The following is a 25,243-nucleotide window of genomic DNA, read 5'->3' as shown; positions in this document are numbered from 1 at the left end:
GAGAGAGAGAGAGAGAGAGAGAGAGAGAGAGAGAGAGAGAGAGAGAGAGATGTGTAAACTTTTTCATGGTAAACAAACTTATTCAACTGAAAAGTTTGAATAGAAGTGACATGGACAAAAATCAATATCCAAACAAAATCAATGTACACTATTTTATTTTGTGGAAACAACAATTTAGAAATTTAAGATACTCGCAAAATAGGTTAAAATGGAAAGACTTTGAAATAAAACAATGCAAAGAATCAAACACAAAACCATTCATCAGCAAAACAAACAATAAGTAAATAAAAGGAAGAAAAAAATAAAAGCCAAAAAATCCCCCAAAAAACAAAGAAAAACCAACAAAACAAAACAACCTCAATGAATATAATAATAATAATAAAAATAATAGTAATAATAATAATAATAATAATAATAATAATAATAATAATAAAAATAATAGTAATAATAATACTAATAATAATAATAATAATAATAATAATTATCATCATCATCATCATCATCATCATCATCATCATCATCATCATCATCATCATCATCATCATCATCATCATTATTAATATTATCAATATTAGTATTCATACTATTGCAAAATACATGGGTCTTCTCAGCGCCAGAAAAAGTAAGACCACAGGTTAAGATAAAGGGGCACAGAAGTTATGGTAGAAAAAAGTACACCTCTATAACTAGTCAGGTAAAAAAAAATGCCTCACCTAAATATAATTTTTTCCAAAAATGAAATATACTTGAACTATTACTATTACTGACAATATCAAATACATATAGTATTAACTAATATATACATCTGAAACATAAAAATATAAATCAACATGCTGACATAAGACATATAGCTGAGAGATGATTTACTTGAAAAAATTCACCCCTCATAAAAATTACAAGATAACAGTGGCCACACTCCAATGCCATGCTGTGATCCCAAACAGAAATACTCAGTCCTACCAGGGAGGAAGTGACCTTAAACGTTTTGTCCCATAGAGCACTACACAGGAGACAGTCATTGTCATACTTGTGTTATGCTACAGCATTGCAGAATACTGCACCCCAGTCTGGTCACGCTCTACACACACCAGAAAAAAATGACACTTTACTCAATGACACCATGAGAATAATATCAGGGTCACTAAAATCAACTCCAACGCAGTGACTCCCAGCGATGAGCGCAATTGCCTAAGAAGAGAGGAAGCTACCCAGACGCAACTCAACACAACTGTGACACCAACACACCACTCAGAACAGTGTTCCAAAAAGCTCCCACAATGCATCGGTTGAAATCTAGAAAGCCTTTCTATGCTTCAAAAGCAAAAATTTTGACATAAATGAAGCAAGGCAAAAAGAATGGAAAAAACAAAAACCACAAAGAGGTGACTAATCGACGACCCGAAAAAAACAACCCTTGCCAAACTTTAGAATACTGACAAGGAAACAGTGGGCAGTCTGCAACCACATACGAGCAAAATATGGCAGAACAACCAACAACCTCCATAGATGAGAATATATCATCTCCCCTGCCTACCCCAAATGCAAAGCCGTCCACCAGGATATGGACCACATGATACTGGATACCTCGATCCCAGGTACACCAGGCAGAGAAGACGCGACACTACAATCAATGAAGAAACAAAATATAAAATCAAATAAAAATAAAATCTAGGTAAACTATTTTATCTCAGAACAGACAATTACAGAATGTATTATGTGGCCTCAGCGTATGAACTCTGTGGTTATATGACACCAACACTGCAAAGTTTGTCTTTGTTCGCCAGAGGCCTGGGGCATCTTTTAAAGAGAGCACACTTTACTAATTACAATTGAGAAATAAAACCTTTTTTTTCAATAACTTCTCTGTGCAAGCTTTGATTTCCTTCACGTTAATTTTTGAACATGTTTGGGTGCATTGACAAATAACCAATTAAACAATTAATGACTTCTACAAACAGTGCTAATGGTGACAAAAAGTGAAAAAGGAGGATAATTTTTAATTTAAACGAATACCTTTGAGCCCCATTTTAAGGGCAACATATAATGTTGTTTTGTTTTTAAGGGTTTTACAGCGCTTGCAACACATTTAGGTCATATCAGCACCAGTAAAAAGAAAGAAAATTGGATAGTGAAAAGATTCTACATGTACAATTAAAAGGACTTGAGGAAAAAGTAAGACAAAGGGGAATGGTTCAAATAGGGTACAGATGTAGATTCCGAGATCACACTATCGGTGTACAGTGCAACCCCGATGTAACGACATCCGTTATAGCGACATTCCCTGTATAACGACATGGTACTCAGGTCCCATTTTATTTTACTATATATCATTAGTAATAAAAAACCCTCTATAGCGACGTACATTTCAGCAAAACCCCTGTATAACGACATTTCTGGTCCGACAAACCTTGAAGGTGTTTGTCTACCATGAAATTGTTCGTAACTATTACAGGTGGTATCTTCCATTCTATGTATGTTGTCTACTCGTAATAAGCCCAGAGCTAGTTCTTATTGTAGCCAATGAAAACGCTTCTTTTTCAGCCAATCAATAGTCACATTTGTACAACACCACAGCCAATCAGAAGGCTCGCCTTTCACCAATCAGAAGGCTCGCCTTTCACCCAATGAATGCTTGTGACAGGTCAACACTGGACTGTTTATAAATCCTTTGTCCACTCTCCATTCATTGCCGGTCCCAAGCCCGGATAAACTACAGAGGGAAAATGAAAAAGTATACATTCACTACACAAGACCCAAAACACCTCCTGATATACACACATAGGAAACCTCTCTGTAACGACATCCCTCTATAACGACACGTTTTCCCGGTCCCGACGATGTCGTTATATCGAGGTTGCACTGTATTTAGTTTGAGATACCTAGTCTCAGCTAGACACCAGCACAAGATCCCACTAAAAGGAACACACTCAAATGTTTACAAATCATATGTTAAAAATTAAAAAAATAATAGTAATAGTACATAACAGAGAGATGGGGAAAAAAATATCATCTCCCAAAACTATAACTATACATTCAACTGCTTCCCTCCCAGCCAAGGACTCATTCCAAGACAAAGACAGAAATCAATTGGAAAACGGATACAGGGGGATAGAAGACACAGCAAGTACTTCCCTGCCAACTATGGGAGGTTGGGAACCACACCCAGGCAACAGATATAAATTATTATTGATACTCGCACATTCCAGATGGACTATTGGGAAAGTCCCCATTTATCATTTCCTCTCATTTTTTGGATAGTCTCTCCAGCTATTGCTGATGTCTCTGTGAAACCTTTATGATGACATTGTCTCTGATGATTTACGATTTGGAAATGTTGGTTAGGGAATGGACCTGTTGTTCTAGGGCCTTTCTCCTTATCATCATTTTATTCAGGTCTTGTCTATGTTTGGTGAATTTGAGATTTTGTCATTGACTCCCAGAGTGAATCTATGACTGTGTAAAATACAGGGTCCCCACTCTAATCTCAAATTTTTTTTTAAAGACCCCTAACCACATCAATCGGGTTTCTTAATTGACAAAAAATTAGCCAACACACTTTGTTTTTAAAAGTTTTACCGCGCTTGCAATACATTTAGGTCATGTAAAAAAAAAAGAAGGAAATTGGATAGTCAAAAATGTTATAGTTATAGATTTTGATTGAAATCATATGAGAAAAACTAAGACAAAAGGGAATACAGTAAAAACCAGTTAAACCAAAAATGTCTAAACAGAAAAGAAATCAATAAGTTGCCATTTTTCCCTCATTGTTTCTGTTAACTAGGTATCGATAAATCGAAAGCCATTATGCTCAACTACTATTAAACTGAATAGAAATTGCCGATTAACAGATTAATGTAAGAAAAAAATTGCTGATAACCGAACATAATTCCCATTACAACTGTTACCCAATGCGCTCTCTTGTATCCATTACACAGAGGGTTCCTACAGCAATTACATTTTGAAATTCAAGGAGTTTTCAAGGTGAAGTTTTTTTTTTTAATTCAAGGATTAAAACAACGAATTATCCCTTCGACGCTTAAGTTTCTCTGCTAGTGGGGACACCTCAACTACTTAACTGCTGCTTCCACAGCAGGGATGGTGATGTGGTGTTTGAAGTAGTGGTATAAGGGATGGTGATGTGGTGGTGATTGTAACAGTGGTGGTAGGGATGGTGATGTGGTAGTGGTTGTTGTAGAAGTAGATGTAGTAGGGATGGTGATGTGGTGGTGGTTGTAGTGGTGGTTGTTGAGATGAGATGGTGATGTGGTGGTGGTAGTGATGGTGATATGGTGGTGGTAGTGATGGTGATGGGGTGGTGGCTGTAGTAGAGGTGGTAGTAATGAGGTGGAGGTGGTTGTAATAGTGGTGGTAGTAATGATGATCTGGTGGTGGTAGATGCAGTAGTGATGGTAGGGATGGTGATGTGGTGGTTGTAGTAGTGATTGTAGGGATGGTTGTGGTGTTTATTGCAATAATAATAATCATAATAATAATAATAATAATAATAATTTCTATAGCACCCTTTTCCACCAAAAGTACCCAGCAACACATGCGATATATATATATATATATATATATATATATATATATATATATATATATATATATATATATATATATATATATATATATATATATATATATATATATATGAGCCAAGGTCAAAAGGTGCCCGCCTGATACCAGTGTTAAGAAAATTTGATTTTTACTTAATTATGGGCTGTTTTTATTGGGTTAATGCTTGTAATCAATTGATAATATGAAGAAGAGATAAAATGAGATAGCTCAACATACTCTGTTCAACAGAATATGAAATAAACAACTTGAAAGTGAAATTTGAATGCTGTTTGGCATGTGCTTAGAACGAGGTCAACGCATCACCTTTTAGAAATCATGTAGAAATTAAATGTGATGCTTTAGCTCACGTGATTGAAATTTAACTAATAGTATAAAGTCAAAATTTACTTTTAAACGCAATTGCAGTATATTACATATCTGAATAAGTTTCATATAGATTTCTTTAAAAGTTGGTGTTGCTTGTGACCTTTGGTGTCATCAAACACAGCACAATACTAAGACTCGACACGAAACTTTAAAGCTCACGTTTAATGTTTATAAAATGTTTTATTATGAGAAAAAAGCATAGATTTACTATCTGAACTCAAATCTTGGAGTAAATGTATACCGTTTTACCGATATTGAGGTTTATTGGTTTTGGTGTCATTTGTCACAAGCAACACGACATGCGTGAACACGTGGAAGTTTGTTTCGTTAAATGGCGATTCGCAATTTTGATCCACCCTTCTTACCAGCCTTTGAAGTGCAGCACTTTCCTTGGCCTTTCCAGCGTGGCTCCAGGGAGAAAAGGTAAGTTGAACTTTGGTGTCATCGCTATTTTACATTGTCACAAGCAACACTTTATATTGGATATTACAAAGTGCCACCAAAAAATATGTTTTCAGCTGTTATTCTATTTACAAATATGATATTATGACATCTCACATAAGACCGTGATTTTGACACAATTAATTATTTCCTTGTAATTCTAATTTTTTATGTTTCAGGGTCGTATCAATCAAGGAAAAGACAAAACTCAAGCTTTTGACGAATCCAGATAAATAGAAGGGTTGTCAAGAAATTTGATTTGATTTACTATTAACACACTAAATTACTACAAACTAGCAGATTTGAGCAGTAGGGCGGATGTTACGGTATGGTTACATGATTTCATTACCATGGCTGATATTTATCTAGAGTTTGTGTGACTTCTGGTACTTTTTGTGACCATTGGTGTCATTGCTTAAAATGTCACAGGTGACACTTAAGTTTGAAGTTTCTAATGTATTTCTGTTTTCATGTTCTTCAAAGCTTTAAATTTCATTGAATTACATTTTAACAGGCTATATTACATGTGTCCAGTTGCTATTCTTGATTTATTGAGGCAAAATTGCGTTCTAGTGCCGATTTTGACCAAAGTAATAGCAACAATGGTATTACTAATTTCTAGGTATATTTCCAATTTAGAAGTATTTAGTTTCTTAAAATATTATTGAATTTCATTTTAGAGTAGGTTATTGTGCTTTTTTGACTGAAAATAATGATATATTATGGACGAAAGTGTGATTTGGTGTTGCTTGTGAAATAAGTAATGGTGTCACCGGTTTATGTCACAAGTCACATTCAGATGCTCTAATTTCCATGTATATTTCTATTTTTGAAGTCTTTGGTTTCTGAAATATTATTAAATTCCATATTTAACTGTGGTTATTACACTGGTTTGACTGAAATTAATGATATATTGTCGAAATTGAAATTTGGTATTGCTTGTGACATAAGTAATGGTGTCATCGGTCTAATGTCACAAGTGACACAATGTCGCTAAATAAGATATGCTTTGGTAACATTATTTCCCTACATTTTATTCCAAAAGTTTCTGAACATTGCTGGTAATAAACATATGCAATATTGTTGTTGTTGTTAATGTACAAACATTTTTATGAAATAATATATTTGCATTCTATGTTGCTTGTGACCGATGACACCAAAAATCAACATTTTCTCCAATAGTTGGTAACACTATTGTACTATGATTGTTGTTAATTGTGTCTTTTTGTCTATAACTTACAAAATAAAGTTTGATACTCAACAAAAATCATTTGGTTATTGAGTTTTTTGTCTCATTTTGGTGTCACCGGTCACAGGTGACACCAGCAACCTATAGGTATTGTTGACGATATTATGCTGCGTTAGACCTTAAAGTTATCTAAAGGGCGTTTGATTCATGAAGTGCAGGGTTTTTGCTACATATATAGCAACATGAATGGACTATTATGTCACTTTTATTTTCAGAAAAAAAATTGGCACCTTTTGACCTTGGCTCATATATATATAATTCAATAAAATCACTCACAAAAAACTGAAAGGAAGTACTCTGTCTTCAAAGAGGCTTTAAATGGGGACAGGGAATTACGGTGTCGGGTGTCTGCTGAAAGAGCGTTCCACACAGAGGGAGCAGAATGTGCGAAAGCAGGTCGTGAATGTTTTGTTTGTTTTTAAGGGCTTCATTTCCCGTGTGGTGTCCGGGGTCCCTCAACTGAGAGGGTCAAGAATAGCCCAACGCCAAGCCAGCGTGTCGTAAAAGGCGACTAATGGTGTGTGATTCCCCCATCTTTGAGTCACCTGGTCCTCCAGGTTGGGGGTTGGCAAAGGGTTAACACCCCTTTCCGTTAAACTCAAACCGTTACAGAAACACAGACAGACAAACTAAATCCTTTTTTTAGCTTGGGCGACCGAAGAGTTTCTGGAATTACAGAATTTATGAAGGACAACAGACAAAGCCGAAAGGACTCTGCTGACCCGATGACGTGCAGAAGATCAAGGGGAAGGCCACGAGGAACATGGAGAAGAATTAAAGAAGCTGATATACAGAGAAGTGGTAAGACCTGGAATGAGATAAAAAAGTTGGCTCAGGATAGAGAAGGATGGAAACTGTTTGTCTGTGGCCTATACCCTGACCCAGGGTGAAAAAGGCAATGATGATGAAGGGCTTCATGGAGCTTGCAACACATTAAGGTCAGATCAGCGCCAGTAAAAAGGAAGAAAATGAGATAGTCAAAAAATTCTACACTTACAGTCAAAGCTCCCAAGAAAAGTAAGAGAAAGGGGAATGGTACAAATGTAGATTCCAAGAGTACACTATCAGTGTACTTAGTTTCAGATCACCTAAAAGTCTCATCCAGTCACCCATACAAGATCCCACTGAGAGGAATACACTCAAATGTGTTTAAAATTTAAAAAAATAACAGTACATAATAGAGAGACAATTTACAAGAAAAAAAATATATCCCAAAACTATAACTATACATTCAACTGTTTCCCTCCCAGTCAAGGACCCTGACCAGAGTCAGGACAAAACTAAGTAATCTCATTCCAATACAAAGACAGAAAGCAATTGGAAAACAGATACAGGGGGATAGAAGACACAGCACCTCCCTGCCCACTATGGCTGGTCGGAAACTCCACCCAGAAAGCAGGTCGTGAAAAATGGTTCAAGTACAGGGAAGTAGATGAGCGGAGAGAACAATTCGAATTGTAGATAGAAAGACAAGATGACAAGTAGTTGGGAGCAGTGCCATGGATGCACTTAAAACAGTAACAGGCAAGTTTGTAAGCAATCTGCTTCTCTACTGTAAGCCAATGCAACAACAGCAAGACTGGAGTGATGTGATCTGACTTTTTGGATTTGGTAACAATACGAGCAGCTTCATTTTGGAGTAGCAGCAGTCTTGCAATCTAGCTTTTTGGCAACCCGTAGAGGAGGGAGTTGCAATAGTCAAGTCTAGAGATAATCAGTGAGTGAACTAGCATTTTGCATGCTTTATTGTCGATAAGGATCCGCATGTGTCCAATGTTTATGAGTGAACAGTGGGTATTTTGAAATAATTTCGAGAAGTGAGTTTGCATGTCCAAAAATTCATCTTAATAATAAAAGCCTAAATTTCTGACACTTTCAGATCTTTGAATTGATGTTATTTATCATAATGTCCTCCATCATGACAGTTTTGCCTTTTTTCCTAAACACAATTGAGTTCAATCTTGTTGTCATTGAACTTCAGTTTGTTCGCTGATTGTAGAAGTAGTGGTGGTAGGTATGGTGATGGTTGTATTAATGGTAATAGAGATGGTGATATGGTAGTGGTTATTGTCGTGATAGGGATGGTGATGTGGTGGTGGTTGTAGTATTGATGATAGGGATGGTGATATGGTGGTTATTGTAGTTAGAGGTGGACGGGATGGTGATGTGGAGGTGGTTGTTGTCGTAGTGGTGGTAGGGAAGATGATGTGGTGGTTGTAGTGGTGGTTGTAGTAAGGATGGTAATGTGGTGGTAGGGATAGTGATCTGGGGTTGTAGTAGTAGTGGTTGTTGTAATGTTGATGTGGTGGTGGTTGTAGTAATTGGGGTAGGGATGGCAATGTGGTGGTGATTATTGTAGTTGTGATAGGGACGGTGATGTGTTGGTGGTAGTGATGATGATGTGTTGGTGGTTGTAGTAGTGGTGGTAGTAATGATGTAGTGGTGATTGTAATAATGGTGTTAGGATTGGTGATATGGTTGTGGTGGATGTAGTAGTGTTGGTAGTAATGGTGATGTGGTGGTTTAGTAGTAGTGGTTGTTGTAGTAATGGTGGTGATAGGGATGGTTTTGTTTTTTGTTTGTTTTTAAGGGTTTTACGGCGCTTGCAACACATTTAGGTTATATCAGCGCCAGTAAAAAGGAAGAAATGGGATAGTAAAAAGTTCTAGAATTACAATTAAAGCACCCAAGAAAAAGTAAGACAAAGGTGGATGAGAACAAATAGGGATCAGATGTAGATTCCAAGAGCATACCACCAATGTACTTAGTTTGAGATCACCTATAAGTCTCATCCGGACACAAGCACAAAATCCAACAGAGAGGAATACACTCAAATGGTTACATTATACACTAAAAATAACAAATTAATATAATAATACATAACAGAGAGATGATTTACAAGGAAAAAAATATCATCTCTCAAAACAATAACTATGCATTTGACTGTTTCCCTCCCAGCCAAGACTCCAACCTGGGCCAGAACAAAACCAAGTAACCTCATTCCAAGACAAAGACAGAAAGCATGTTGGACAACAGATATAAGGGGATAGAAGACAGTATGGACCTCCCTGCCCGCTATGGGAGGTCAGGATCCCCACCCAGTGATAGGGATGGTGATGTGGTGGTGGTTGTATTAGTGGTGTTAGGGATTGTGATATTGTAGTTGTAGTGGAGGTTGTAGAAGTGGTGGTAGTGACGATGACGGTGTATTGGTGGTGGTTGTAGTTATGGTGGTAGTGTTTTGTTTGTTTTTAAGGGTTTTACGGCACTTGCAACACATTAAGGTCATATCAGCGCCAGTAAAAAGGAAGAAAATAGGATAGTAAAAAGTTCTAGAATTACAATTAAAGCACAAAAGAAAAGGTAAGACAAAGGGGAATTGGTTTAAATAAGGAACAGATGTAGATTCCAAGAGCACACCGTCAAAGTACTTAGTTTGAGATCACCTAAAAGTTCCATCCAGACACAAGCACAGGTCCCCAACTAAGAGGAATACACTCAAATGTTTACCAATCATATACGGTAATATAATATCAGGGGCGGTTGGTCACCTTGTATTTAAGGTGGCACAAATCCGAAATATAGTATCAAATTTTATTGGTCTAGTTAATTTAATTAAATTTGACCTACTTTGTATGTGTGCGTGTGTGTGTGTGTGTGTGTATGTGTGGAGGGGGGTATTGCTTGTCTTTATGTGTGCATATGTTTGCATATGTGCGTGTATTTGTGTGTGCGTGTATGTGTATGTGTTAGAATATTAACGAGACTTACTCACGTCAATGGCGTGTACTATTTGTACAAGAGGTCCATTCGTCGATCTTTCTGTAAGGCAAAATGGTCTATGACTCGATTAATGAAATTGTTAATGGATCCTATCGTATCCTTATGGATTGTGATGCAGGTCAGAGCATTGAGACGATCCTGGCCCATTGTGGCACGTGAAGCTGTTTAATCCTTTTCAGAGTACTAAACGATCTTTCTGCCTCCGCTGTTGTCATTGGTGTGGTATCTCCAAAAATTTTGTGACTTCAACGAATGTTGTTCCTAATTCAGAGGTGCATATCAATCGGTACAACTCGATCATTGATTCGCATTGAGTAAAGGTATTATTTGAATAAAGAACTTCTAATTCTGTCATCAGTTTAGGTTTATGAAGCATTGGGTAATATGTTACTGCTTCTGATATTAAATTTGTGGGAAAGGAATTAACGAAGGTCGGGAAATTGTCTACATTGAGGTTAAATGAAATGACTGCATTATGCTGACTAAACCTATCGGTAATTTGATTTGCTATTATGTCGCATGCTGCAATGGCTGCCAACTTATTTTCACTTCTGTCATCTCTTCTTCTTTTAGCTTGATGTTGCTCTTCTGGTAAATATGAACTGATTTCCATCCTAATGGAAGAAACTGCATCCTGAAATGTGTTTATTGCCCTTTCACACATGTGCGAATCAGGTGAGCGTCTCTGGAGTATTCCAAATAATATATCAACATTCATAAAGATTTTGTTGAAAACATTGAGGAAAAAAACGAATGTTTCATTTGTTAAAATGTTTAAAAGGCCAGATGCTTTTTGAGTTGTATCATCGTCCCAATCTTCGTCTAATATTTTCTCAAAAAGGCTGATAAGTTCCTCCTTCTGTGCCGCTATACTAGCAATAAGACGGGATTGGAAACTCCAGCGAGTCTCTGAGGGCGTGGGTAGGGCGCGTTGGCAAAATTGACGGAAGGCGTCGACTCGTTTTGAAGAATGAGAGAAAAAAATGGAAAATGCTATAATGTTTGCAAAGAAAATTTTACAGCCTCTAATACGTGAACACGCTTGTTTTAATACTAAATTTAACTGGTGGGCGTAACAATGAGTAAAAACAGCGTTCGGAAATGTTTCTTTGAGCTTTGCCTGAACCCCAGAAAGTCGGCCAGACATCCCAGCTGCTCCATCATATGTATGAGCAATTAATTTCTCCTTCACATCTAGTTTCTCAAGAGCTTCCGTCAGAGTTGTTGCTAGTCCGTCAGCTGTCCTATCACTGACTTCAACAAATTCTAAAAACCTTTCAACCAGTTCCCCTCCCTTTAAAAATCTTAAAATAATAACGAACTGTGTACGTTTTCCTGCATCCGTGGCCTCATCTGCTTGAACCGAAACAAACTTTGTATTTGTAATATCACCTTTCAATTCTTCCAAATAAATATTGTACATACAGTTTAGGAGCTCGTTTTGCGTCTCCTTAGACGTATAGCGCGCTACAGTTGCTGTCTCCAAATGATTTGCAAGCAATGGATCATTTTTAGCATCTCACGTTATAAGATCTAAAAAAACTCCACGATTGTATGATTCAGTGCTTTCATCATGACCTCTAAGGGCTATTTAATGTACACCACAAAACAAAAGAGCATCAATTATCTTGGATAAAACTTGTCTGTTAACTTTCACCTGTTCATTATAACGACTCACAGACGCAGCATGTCCTGTTTCCAACTGATTTCTTATGTCTACAACGTTGAAAAGTTTATATTTAACAGCATTTGTGACATGGCTTTTTGATTCAGAATGTTTCTTCAGTGTCTGAGAGATGTGCGCAATATCACTGAATCCTCCTGTTGTCCACTTAGAGCATACATCACCAAAAATCAAGCAATAAAAACAATGAAGCGTTTTACGGCTTTCACTGGCAGTAAGCCATTCAACAGTTTTAAAATAATCTTTATTAAACCGGCACTGTCTCCTCGGAGTGTTAGAAACTAAGTTAAAATTCACTGGTTTGTGTGGACCTAAATCTTTCACCACGATTTTCTCTTGAGGGGATAAGTGTCGGAATCGATTTTCAATTAAAAAATCAACACGATTCATGATTGGTTACAAATTACAGAAATAACTTTTTAAAATTAAATGATTCAAGAAATTTTCCAAAGATAAAAACAGGGAGGTTTCATAAACAATGACAACAGCGATAAGACATTTTCTCTGAATACTAACGGTATGACACACAACTTTAGAATAATTGAAATTAAAAATACACATTAAATTTCAAACACAAAGCACTTGTTAACTTCACACACAATCAGCGACATCTTTATAATTATACTATCAGTAGTAGACAATGCACACAATACAAGTTGAGTAGTGATCGTTGGGAGTGTGTGGGGATGAAGGACTCCGTTGGGTCAGGGATTTTTATTTATAGAATCATGGGGCTCTTCTCGGTGCATACTTTGTTTACTGTTCTTTTTGATATTTAATATATATTTAAGCAAAACCAACAATGACAAAATATGTATTAATTGCCATTCTCTTCATCCGTATATCTTAGTGAAGCAAAGCCTCTTCTTTCAGTGATAAAACTGATATGGTTTTAATTTATCCCAAGTAGGACCTCAGGGTGTGCATCGCTAGATTGGTCGTCTTGCCCTAATTATTTTAGCAGTGAAAGACAATAGTTAGTTGGGGAGGGAGGGTGGAGGGAGATTGGGGAGTGGTAACTAACTTTCTTCAAGGTACAACAGAGTATAGGATAAGGACAGGACGGCCAAACGAAGACTGGCTCATATAAACAAAAAAACTTCCCCGCCACACCACACCCTCCGCTCATTGTCACCCCGTGCAGGCAACGGGGGAAAGATGAAACGTGCCGATTTGACGCCACCTTCAAAACAAAAAGCAGTAGGTGCTAAATTTTTTAATTTTATCAAAATTTTAAAATTGAAGTTTTTTGTTTGGTTGACATGCTAATCTACGGAAAATATAGGGCGGCACAAAACAACTTCGCTCTATTGACCGACCGCCAGTGTATAATATGTAAACTAAACATAATACAATGCATAAGAGAGAGATGATTTACAAGGAAAAAAATATCATCTCCCAAAACTATAACTATACATTCGACTGTTTCCCTCCCAGCCAAGGTTCAGGACAAACTAAGTAATCTCATTCCAAGACAATGACAGGAAACAATTGGAAAACGGGTATGGGGGGATAGAAGACACAGCATGTACCTCCCTGCCCACTATGGGAGGTCAGGATCGGTGGTAGAGTTGATGGTGATGGTGGTTTTAGTAGTGGTTGTGGTAGTGATTGTCCTGTGGTGGTGGTTGTAGTCATAGTGGTTGTAATGATTATGATGTGGTGGTGGTAATAGTGGTGGTAGTGACGGAGACGAATTGGTGGTGGTTGTGGTGGTGGTAGTAATGATGATGATGTGGTGGTGGTGGTTGTTGTGATAATGATGTGGTGGTTGTTGTAGTAATAGAGGTTGTGATAATAATAATAACGTGCTGGTAGTCGTGGTTGTTTTAGAAGTGATGGTAGTAATGATGATGATGATGATGATGATGATGTAGTGGTGGTGGTGGTTTTGTAGGAGAGATGGAAGTGTGGATGATGATGAATTGGTGTTGGTCAGGGTTGTAGTTGTGGTGGTAGTGATAATGTGGTAGTGGTTGTTGTATTCATGTGGGTAGTTGTGATGATGGTGTGTACTGGTGATGGTACTGATGATGATGATGATGATGATGATGTGGTGATCTTGCAAAATTCAAGTTTCTCCTAAAATGAAATACAAGGAGTTTTCTCCTAAAATGAAATTCAATGAGTCTTCAAGGAGACTTTCTCAGCAATATCAAAATCAATGAGTTTTCAAGGAGTCCTTGAATTTAGGAGGCCGCAGGAACCCTGCTGGAGAATTAACCCTCAACCTGTAAGCCATGATAAAGGAAAGACAGGTTCTGGATAACTTGCATCAGTTTTTTTCAACCTTACATAGACTCTCTCACTTGCTCGTACATTGATAAGAGGAAAAGTAAATTTTAAAAGAAGGACTCCAAAATCGCAGATTTCTGCAGATCCGAGGAAAACCATCTAGAAGTTATTTGACAGTCATAATACGTAAGAGGTCATAAACATTTGAATTACAAAAGGTTTGCTCCCAAAAAGAAAAATGGCTTTGTTATTGTAAGTCAAAATTATCAAAACCGGTCCATTTATCTTTAATTTTTTTTCTGTGTACCCATCTAAGACAAACCTCACAACAAAAAACTCAGAATAGATAAAAAATGAAATGTTATACAATAAGATATTAAAGCTCAAACTTTCATACCAAGCCAAGATCAAACAACACAACACGCCATAGTAAATATCCAATTCAGAAAATCAATTAAATAATATTCAAATAAAGGCACTCTCTGAAAAATAAAGAACAAACAAACATGCATCCATGTCAGTATCTAATCTATAATCATCAAAAAGTACAATGAAGTATCAAATAGATTTTTAAAATGCTAAATACTATAATCCTATGCCAATCAACTATGCGGGTGCACGAGCATGCACGTGCATGCACGCGCGCGCGCGAGCGAGAGAGAGAGAGAGAGAGAGAGAGAGAGAGAGAGAGAGAGAGAGAGAGAGAGAGAGAGAGAGAGAGAGAGAGAGAGAGAGAGAGAGAGATAGAGATAGAGAAAGAGAAAGAGAGAGAGACAGAGAGAGAGAGATAGAGAAAGAGAGAGAGAGAGAGAGAGAGAGAGAGAGAGAGAGAGAGAGAGAGAGAGAGAGAGAGAGAGAGAGAGAGAATAATAATAATAATAATTTAAAATTATCCAAAATTATACCATTTTCACACAGCTCTTTAAATTACTTCAAAATGGATGTTGGAAATATTTTCATCAAAAATCCAGCTCTTAATTTGAAAATGTGGACAGAATTCAGCATTTTTTGAAAACCTGTTATATCAGTCTATGGAGACATGAAGTAGGTTTAAAACTGATTAGCCAAATTTTCTCCGCAAATCTCACAAGTATTAGCCTGCCAATCATTATCAAAAGTGCACTTTAAACAAGGCTTCTTCAGTTCTTGTTTGCTGAATGAACAACTCAAACAATTTGGAGTGAGGGCTGAGTTTAGCCTTTGGCACATAGGACATTGCCATTTGTCACAACTGTAATCCATACTTTTTACAACACGATTATCACTTTGAAGCTTTTTAGATTCCACTTTCAACGAATTTGATTTCATTTGATGTAATGATTGAGGAGATCGAAATCTTTCATAACTATTCACAGCACCAGTAGGAAGTGATGGGCCTTGAGAAGATGTAGACATAGGAGCAGCAGTGGGTGTCCTGTTTTCATTATGCTTAGCCAACAAACGACCATCAACAAAATCTTCTCCTCTTCCAGAAGATTTGAAGGACGATGGTTTTAAATGACGGGGTGGAATACGGGGAGGTGGATTTTTAACCAAAGGCGTTGGAGTTATGTCAGGTGGCCTATGGATTGTATCAGACATCAACTCTTGACCGGTAGAAATGAGTAGGGGATTTGAGAACACATTGCCTGTGTTGTACCCATGATCTGAAAGGATAGCTTTCGATGATGGGATGGCTGTAGGATAAGATCCAGATGATATAATTGTTGGTTTTGAGGGAATGGTCATGACTGACACAACTCCTTCATCTTTAGAAAACTCCATATTTAAATTGGAATCCACAGGAGAATATGGCATTGGCTGGAGGAAGTTAGAACGCCCTGGAGGATATGTTGTGGTTGAATCAGGATTTGAATACTTGGGTAAAGCATCTTGAACATATTTCCATTCATCAGACTTCGATCTTGTGCCATTTACCATTTTCAAACTTTCACGCATATGTTCTTCTGGAGTTGCCTGTGATAATTTTGGATAATGCTCTGCTTCGTCAATGAATGGAATGTGAGGATCTACATTTGCCTTGAATTTAAAATTTCCCAATGATTGCTCTGGATCCTGACTCCTGATATTTGCATCATAGACTGGTGATGGCTCTGTAGGATAGATGACTTTTTTATGTGGCATTTTCTTACTGCTTGAACCATTGACAATGGGTTCCCTTTTTGGAAGCTCAGGCCGATCTTGAAACAAACTCTTGTTGATGTAAAAGGATTTCTCTTTCCCAATATCTTTTGGCCATGATGATTGAAGAATGTCGGAGACTGCATCGTCTAGAGTTTTCCCCACTGCTTTAAGTTGATTGTGGCGTTCTACAATCCTTTCACAGATTCTGGAAGCAACAAAGCATTCAAAAGATAGGTTGAGGAGTTTTGTCTTATCTACTTCATTTTTTCTATATACCATGGTGTTGTCATAATCCAGTTCATATCCCGCTGAGATGAAAATAGCATCTGCATTACAAAGCACAGATTTTATCTTTGTCTTATAGAAACCTCCATACGTCTGATAGGAAGAAAAAAATAAATCTTATTAACAATTAAATTATATTGTTCTATTTTAATCCAAAAAAAAGAGAGTGAAAGTAATGTGACTAGGCTATCCAGGGGCAGGGAGAAAGGGAGCCTGAGGATGGGGAGGAGGAAAAGAAGGAAATGGGTGGGGGAAAGGGGAAGGGAGGGGTAGAGAAAAGATTCATTTTATGAGTAAGTCACTTTCAGACACACAATACATTGATAAAAGTTCAACCATGTTTTGCAACACAGTGACAAGGACAGAATGTCACATGAATGGGGACAACAAACTTAGGGATGAATGAGGTGATACCGTTAGCAACAAAAAAAAAAAGAAAGAAGAAGAAGAAGAAGAAGAAGAAGAAGAAGAAGAAGAAGAAGAAGAAAGAAAGAGAAGAAAGAAGAAAAGAAGAAGAAGAAGAAGAAGAAGAAGAAGAAGAAGAAGAAGAAGAAGAAGAAGAAGAAGAAGAAGAAGAAGAAGAAGAAGAAGAACAACAACAACAACAACAACAAGGAAGAGGAGGAGGAGCAGGAGGAGGAGGAGGAGGAAAAGATGACAATTATGATGATGCCGATGAAGGAGAAGAACCATAGAGGATGGCTTTATACCTTCAAGGTTTTGTATTCCTGTTTCCATGGCTGCTGTACAAGAAGGAGGAAGTATTTTTCCAAATATTTGAAGGCTCTAGCCAAAGGTAAGACTCCACATTCATTGGATAGACATGAAACTAGTCCATTTATCAAAGATTCAAATATACATCTGTTCTGAAATAAACGTGATGCTGATGATACCTGCCAGGAATTTAAAAAAAAAAAAGCATACATATTCAATTATTTTATGAAAAAAGATTTTGATCCAAATCATTGTTTTCAAGTCACAATCTATCCATTATACTTTAGAATTAATATACATATGAATTGGTAAACATTGTCTCATCAAAAACTTAAGCACCTTAATCCATCCAATAACATATCATTCAAATCTTGAAAATAGAAGCTCTTTTGTTGTTGTGATATAGCCATGCTCATCCTTTCACGACCAGCACCCACTTCTAAAAATCAAGTCTCGGTAATAAAGCATTTCAAATTCAATTCAGCAGAAGTTGACAAAACATAATTTTATTTCAAACATTTTCTGACAACAAGTAATTCTGTTTGACAATATTTCAAATAGTCTGGGGGAAAATTTATGTATACTGAGCGTTAATTTAAACTGGCCAGTGATTAACAGCCAATAACTTTATTATTGTTAGTCATACTGACATAAGTCAAACATCATTGGAATGGAAAGAGAACCCCAGGTATGTTTGTTTGTTTTTAAGGGTTTTACGGTGCTTCCAACACATTTAGGTTAAATCAGCGCCAGTAAAAAGGAAGAAAATTGGATAGTCAAAAGTTCTAGAATTACAATTAAAGCACCCAAGAAAAAGTAAGACAAAGGGGAACTGATAACAAATAGGGATCAGATGTAGATTCCAAGAGCATACCACCAATGTACTTAGTTTGAAATCACCTACAAGTCTCATCCAGACACAAGCACAAAATCCAACATAGAGGAACACACTCAGATGCTTACATTATACATTCAAAATAAAAATAATAATACACAACAGAGAGATGATTTACAAGGAAAAAAATATCATCTCCCAAAACAATAACTATGCATTTGACTGTTTCCCTCCCAGCTAGGATTCCGGCCAGTGCCAGGACAAAACCAAGTAATCTCATTCTGAGACAAAGACAGAAAGCATGTTGGAAAACAGATACAAGGGGATAGAAGACACAGTATGTACCTCCCTGCCCGCTATGGGAGGTCAGGATCCCCACCCAGAACCCCAGGTATAATATGAATTTGTGTAAGATGCATATATGAGTTGGTCACACAAATATGAGCTGCTTTTTGTTGATATGTATCATCAGACCTGCCAACCTTCCCAGAATGAAAAGTTTTTTCTATGACCCTAAAAAGTATATTTCATCCGCATGTGTGGAAAAAAATGCGCACTAAACAAAAACTTATACCAAACCCAAATCAAAATAAACTCTGACCTTCATCATTCAAACACCTATTTACAGAAATCTCTATTAATTACAAAATTATTGGTTTATCGAGAAACTAAAACATGGCCATTTTAAATTAGTATAAGGCTCAGAAATTGCAATTTCTAAGGATATTGCTTTTGAGACACCCCAAATATGTTGGTAGTATTGATGCTAATGTCAGTAGAAGAAGTGGTGGTTGTTGTAGAGATGGTGCTCTAGTGGTGGTGGTGGTGGTGATGATGATGAAGCTGTGGTGGTGGTTGTGGCAGTGACAATACTGTGATGGCGGTTGTAGAAGTTTTTGTTTGTTTGTTTTTAAGGGTTTTACGATGCTTGCAACACATTCAGGTCATATCAGCACCAGTAAAAAGGAAGAGAATGTGATAAGTTCTATAATTACAATTAAAGCACCCTAGAAAAAGTAAGACAAAGGGGAACGGTACAAATAGGGAATAGGTGTAGATTCCAAGAGCACACTATCATTGTGCATAGTTTGAGATCACCTAAAAGTCTCATCCAGAAACGAGCACAGGATCCCACTAAGAGGAATACACAAATGCTTACATTATAAATTCAAAACAACAAATATATTAATACATAACAGAGAGATGATTTACAAGGAATAAAATAACTGATCTATACATTTGACTGTTTCCCTCCCAGCTAAGGACTCCAGCCTGGGCCAGGTCAAAGCCATGTAATTTCATTCCAAGACAAAGACAAAAGACAAATTGGAAAACAGCTATAAGGGGATAGAAGACACGGTAAGTAACCTCCCTGCCCACTATGGGAGGTCAGGAACCCCACCCAGGGTTTTAGAAGTGGTGATGCCACGATGGTGATGATGTGGGAATGGCGATGCTGATGTACCAAATGAAGTTGTGATGGTGATATGCCCATTAAATCAGTTTTGAGATACAATATTTGGGAGAGTGGTCTTCAATCCAATAGATGACATTTTGCAACAGTGACAAGACATTTCCATATACGTTATATATATAAATAAAATATATATATATATATATATATATATATATATATATATATATAATATATATATATATATAATATAATATATATATATATATATATAATATATATATATATATATATATATATATAATATATATAATATATATATATAATATATATATAATATATAATATATATATATATATATATATATATATATATATATATATATAATATAAATATATATATATATAAATATATATAATATATATATATATATATATATATATAATATATATATATATATATATAATATATATATAATATATGAAAGAAAAATTCTTCATCATCACTAAACCGAACATAGCAACACTCAACAGAAGAAACGAGCTAACTTCCTCATGCAGACATAGAAACAAACACCTTTTATGTAATTACGAACCTCCATAAACACGAATCTATAAAAATACGAAAACACAACAATCTACTTTCACTTCCACTTCCTGATGAGAGCAACGCTCGATAACAACGTTGTAGAAATCAAACTATCTTAATTATCTTTCAAATATATATATATATATATATCTTTTTTTTTTCTTTCTTTTTTTTTGAGTATTCACTACTACTACTACTACTACTCCTACTACAACTACCAGTACTACTACTATTACTACTACCACTACTACCACTATTAATTCTACTACTACATACTACTAATACTATTCCTATTGGTCAAATGATGGAAAATTCACACGTATGTAATATGCAAAGACTAGTTAAATACTTCTAAAATGAAATGGTTCTAAAGAATTCATTTTGATTAAATAGCGTTCCTAAAGCTGCCCACTTATTAATTTAACAAAACCAAGACTCGTACAAAATGATAAAGAATAAAAAAAAAAAAAGAACATTATAAATTCTAGAAATCAAAGTAGAGTAATTTTAGTTACTATAAAGGGAAATAATCCATTTATGTTTGAGCTTATCTGTCATCTGCATTTTTTGCGGCGCAAATATCAGGGCAATTCACAAATTTTGGCAAATTTCCCAAAATTGGCAAAACGCGTGGCAAATTTTGGGGGAAAAAAAAGAAGCGAAAACAAAATAACGAAAAAGAAAGTGCGAAACTTGAGAAATGTTGCAGCTTTGCCTGGGCCCAAACCAAGGGAAGCTACTCTCTACGGATAATGATCCTTTAAAATCTTTGTAACAACGCTATTCACAGTCATTTCATTTCTCAAGTCAAATAAATCAAGTCACTTACACTTCCAACTTCAGTCATGGATCGTTTCGTCAAAAAATCTTCAAATAAGGACCCAATGTGCGGCAGGTACACGTCTGCCAAAGAAAGGCACTGTGAATTTAACAGTTGGACGCATGTTAGTGGTCAGCTCTTGTTCTGCACCTCGTGCAATATTGTGCTTGACCATAAACAAAAATCATCAGCGCAGATTCATGAGTCAACTGCAAAGCATATACATTCTCTAAAACGTTCACGAGGTATATTGAGAAACTGGGGCCCAGTGCTGTGAGAGAGTCTGATACTGGAATTATAGATCTGACCCTATTTTGGAAGTCTGTGGCAGATTATGTTCCATCTCTCGCTGCATTGGCGTCCCGGTATGCCTTCTCAACATGCTCGTCATCTGATGCTGAGCGAAGTTTTTCTCTTTACAATCTTGTCTTGTCTTCCAGAAGGCGTAGACTCACAGAAAACAACATCAAAGGACTAGTTTTCCTTTACTACAATAAGTTTATCGATGCCTTTTTTTTTTGAGTGGTAAAAGAAAACTAGGCCTTTGTTGGGTCTGACTTTGTGTGTGTGTGTGTGTGTGTGTGTGTGTGTGTGTGTGTGTGTGTGTGTGTGTGTGTGTGTGTGTGGGTGTGTGTGTGTGATTGTCTGAAAGTTTTGGTGCATAAATCGCTTTACATTGTGTAAATTAATAAATGTAGACTCCTTAAATGTAATAAATTGTCTTGTATATCTATTTTTTTCTGTATCACATGTTAATTTTTACTGAAACACTTAGATCTCCTTGGCAAATTTTGGTCTTTTTGGCAAATTTCTTGGCAAATTTTGGGGGTTTTTTTTGGGCAAATTTTAGGCCCCAGTTTGGCAAAAAATGCAGATGACAGGCTTATTAGCAATACAGCTTTTAATTGAAGGCTTCAATGTCAGAGATGCTATTTTAATAATTTAATTATCACTTAAAATTTTCTATGTAATAGTGGAAAAAGCTTAAATAAGATCTGAGAACATTTAAAGTATAAAATAAACTTACATGCATAATTCTATGGAAATCCTCAAATTGGTGAAAACCGCCACCATATAACTAACTGAAATGATAACTATAGCACTAAATGTGATGCATCATTCATTCATATAACTATCAACATCATTCGCATCAAATGTTACCCAAAAAAAAAAAACAATCATACTAAATCCTTTGGAATCATATCCACGTATTTGGGTCCAAGAATTGTATTAAATAAGTGAAATTGTACAGGTTGGCAGGTCTGTATCATTGAGACTCTTCATTGGATTTCTTTCAAATTCAAAATACAAATAAAACAAATCCTCATATGTAGACTTTCAAAATTGTATGAATATGAATTGAGAGTAAAAAGATAGTGATTTTTCAAAACCGTGTTCAGAAATACAATAGAGAAAAATGACGCAACATTGCAGAGAGTAAAATGGCGACAATCATAACATTTGTTGCCATTTTTAGCAAACATTAATAATGTCACCAAAAACATTATTTTCATCATAATTCTCCTCACCATGTAATATAGTACACTCACATGCCTATTTTGGTCCAACGATTACTAAGTTAGCACTTTAGTAATCAATAGCACTGCCGTCCGCTTTAATGACCCAATGTAGTCTCTTTTTCCAACTTGAAATGCACTTTCGAATTTCCTCAATGGTTATCTCTCCTCCCAGCATAAAATAATTCTTTCTCTCAAGGTTTCTTCTACGAATGCAGATCTTTGTAAACTATAAAAAATTCCAAATTGCATAATCCATGGCTTCAGGCCCGGTGGCTGAGGTGACCAGTTGTCTTTCTCAATGAAATAAATATTCTTACTCCAAAGAAAAGATTGTGTACTTTTGCCTGTATGGGATGTAGCACCACCTTATTGAAAAATGAAATTCCTTCCTGGATAAAGGTGTTCACGGTCTGACAAAAGATTTTCTTCCCATAGTTTTATGTAATTATAGGCATAAAGTTTGATATTTTGTAATTCTATTAATATGGAATAGTTCTAATAGTAATAAAATTTTGAAAAAGATATCTTTATAACTTTTTACAACAGAAATAAATAAATAGCTGCACATTTTTGTGTGACCACTTGATGTATTTACCCAGAAGGGGTGTAGTTGAAAAAATCCAAAATTTTGCATAAAGTTGAAGAACACAAAACTCTTCTTATTGTTCTTTCCTCTTTCCTTATTTTTTTGAGTCAAATTTAATTCATTTGAAAACAACAATGGATAAGAATATGAACTGAAAACTGGATGCATTAATACAATAACTAAATTTTTCATTGGTAGCTCGGTAAAACAAAGTGACATTATCAATAACAATTAATCTTGTAAAATGTCTTTTAATAATGGGTATGTCCCTTGCTGCTTTTCAATATTCACACTCATGAGAATGCACTGAATGTGTCAGTGCTTCATTTCTGTTTTGGGGCAAGCCATGTATTCTTTCAAAATCACATGAAGCTCTAAAAACCACATGAAGCTCAAGAACCTTTTGACTGTGTTATTCTGTTTGCCAACTCACAGGCCAAATTCATCCTTAATGTGTCCGATGGCTGGCATTTCCAAAGAGCCTGGAGCCAAACCATTGCCTTGCCATAAATCTGAAGTAACTCTTGCCACATGGAATCTTGAGTTATTCTGCTAGAGGAGTCCCTGGTCAACAGCAACATTTAACATGTAGGACGGGACATGACGCCTGTTAGACGATATTACAATTTTTCGGACAAAGACAACGCTGTTAATGGCCAGGTACTCATTTTACACCTGAGTACGGTGAGAGAATGTGAGTAAATAGCCACTTCCACGAGGCTCAAACCCAGGACATTCCGATCTGCGCGAGTGTCATACCACTGGACCACATAGCCGCACAAGCTGACAGGCTTTATAAATTTTAAATGCTCTATGTAATTTTCATGCATATATAACATTTTAAAAAGTTATGTACAGGACTGTAAATCGTATTTTCCAAAATTGTCTGAAAATTTATTTTAACCACCAGTGACCTTATATTTACTCCTGCCTTCTATCAATTGAAGGTTTCTTCCACGATCTACAAATGTTTCGGGTATGTTGCAGAATCGTTTATTGTTAATTCTTGTAGTTCGGCTTTGTCTTTATGAGAAAGAGAAAGCGACTCGGTGAGCTTTTTATTCTTGCATATGAATCCAGCAAAACAAAACGAAGCAAAAGACATCCGCTTTGCTTGCGAATTAAATATTAGATATTCATCAAAAATTCACCGAAAAATCGTACTGACAATGTTCAGACGAACAATTGTAAATTACAAAGAAACTATTGAGTTGAAGATTGATCGTCTGAAAAGAAATATAGCATATTGTGTTAGAAGAATGTGTGTTGGTAAAACTGAGCCTGCGGGTGAATGACTGCGAGAGGCAGCCACAAATGATAAAAACACAGAGAAAGAGGGAATCCTTTGACGGCCATGCAATGTGCACACAGTGACGGCCAAGGTGAAGGAAGCGAGAGGCAGCACAGAGAAATAGGGAATACCCTTGACAGCCATGCCCTGTGCATGAGAGAGAGAGAGAGAGAGAGAGAGAGAGAGAGAGAGAGAGAGAGAGAGAGAGAGAGAGAGAGAGAGAGAGAGAGAGAGTAGAGCATGACCTAATTATAGTTATGTAATCCGAGACGTGACTATAATATGCTTCAGTAATGTCATCCACTGTTTTAAGTATCCCGTGATTTTTTATTTTAATTTAAGCTATAATTATTTTTTCATCCACACGGGATCAAATTTCTTAAAATTTATTATTGTCCAACATTGTCCATTATTGTCTCTGAGGTAGAGAATAATGGATTGTCTGATTTCAGGCAAGGCAATTGCCTGAGAATTTACAGCCCTGTATATAAACACCATTCATTGTAAATTTGATAATTTTGGGGATGTATCGCTGTTTCAATTATTATATATACAACACACATATAAGTGTCATAGACAAGATTCATTGTATAATTTTCCCTATCCACATTCGTTTAACATGTCCAATTTCATTCATTCAAGAGTTTCAATTCATTAATATACAAAATGCAAATAGTATCCAATGTCATTCATCAAAATAAAATAAAATGTTCTTTATCACTGACATTCT

General features: G+C 36.2%; 1 protein-coding gene across 6 annotated transcripts in view; it reads right to left on the bottom strand.

Annotated features, from left to right (window-relative positions):
• Window positions 1-7,541: 7,541 nt before the first annotated feature.
• Window positions 7,542-25,243, bottom strand: part of LOC144977195 (uncharacterized) — a 33,662-nt gene continuing 15,960 nt past the window's right edge. For all 6 annotated transcript variants that reach the window (XM_078922137.1, XM_078922135.1, XM_078922140.1 and 3 more), the window contains exons 3-4: window positions 17,456-17,638; window positions 7,542-16,838 (exon numbers count right to left, since the gene is read on the bottom strand). In XM_078922137.1, coding sequence (XP_078778263.1) covers window positions 15,387-16,838; window positions 17,456-17,638 — 1,635 coding nt within the window. In that variant the 3' untranslated portion in view covers window positions 7,542-15,386. The remainder of the gene's footprint in view (window positions 16,839-17,455; window positions 17,639-25,243) is intronic.

This window comes from Berghia stephanieae, chromosome 7, assembly GCF_034508935.2.
Source record: "Berghia stephanieae isolate SIO BIC M18660-M18661 chromosome 7, UCSD_Bste_1.3, whole genome shotgun sequence".
Classification (NCBI taxonomy): domain Eukaryota; kingdom Metazoa; phylum Mollusca; class Gastropoda; order Nudibranchia; family Aeolidiidae; genus Berghia; species Berghia stephanieae.
This window is presented reverse-complemented; position numbering and strand designations above follow the sequence as displayed.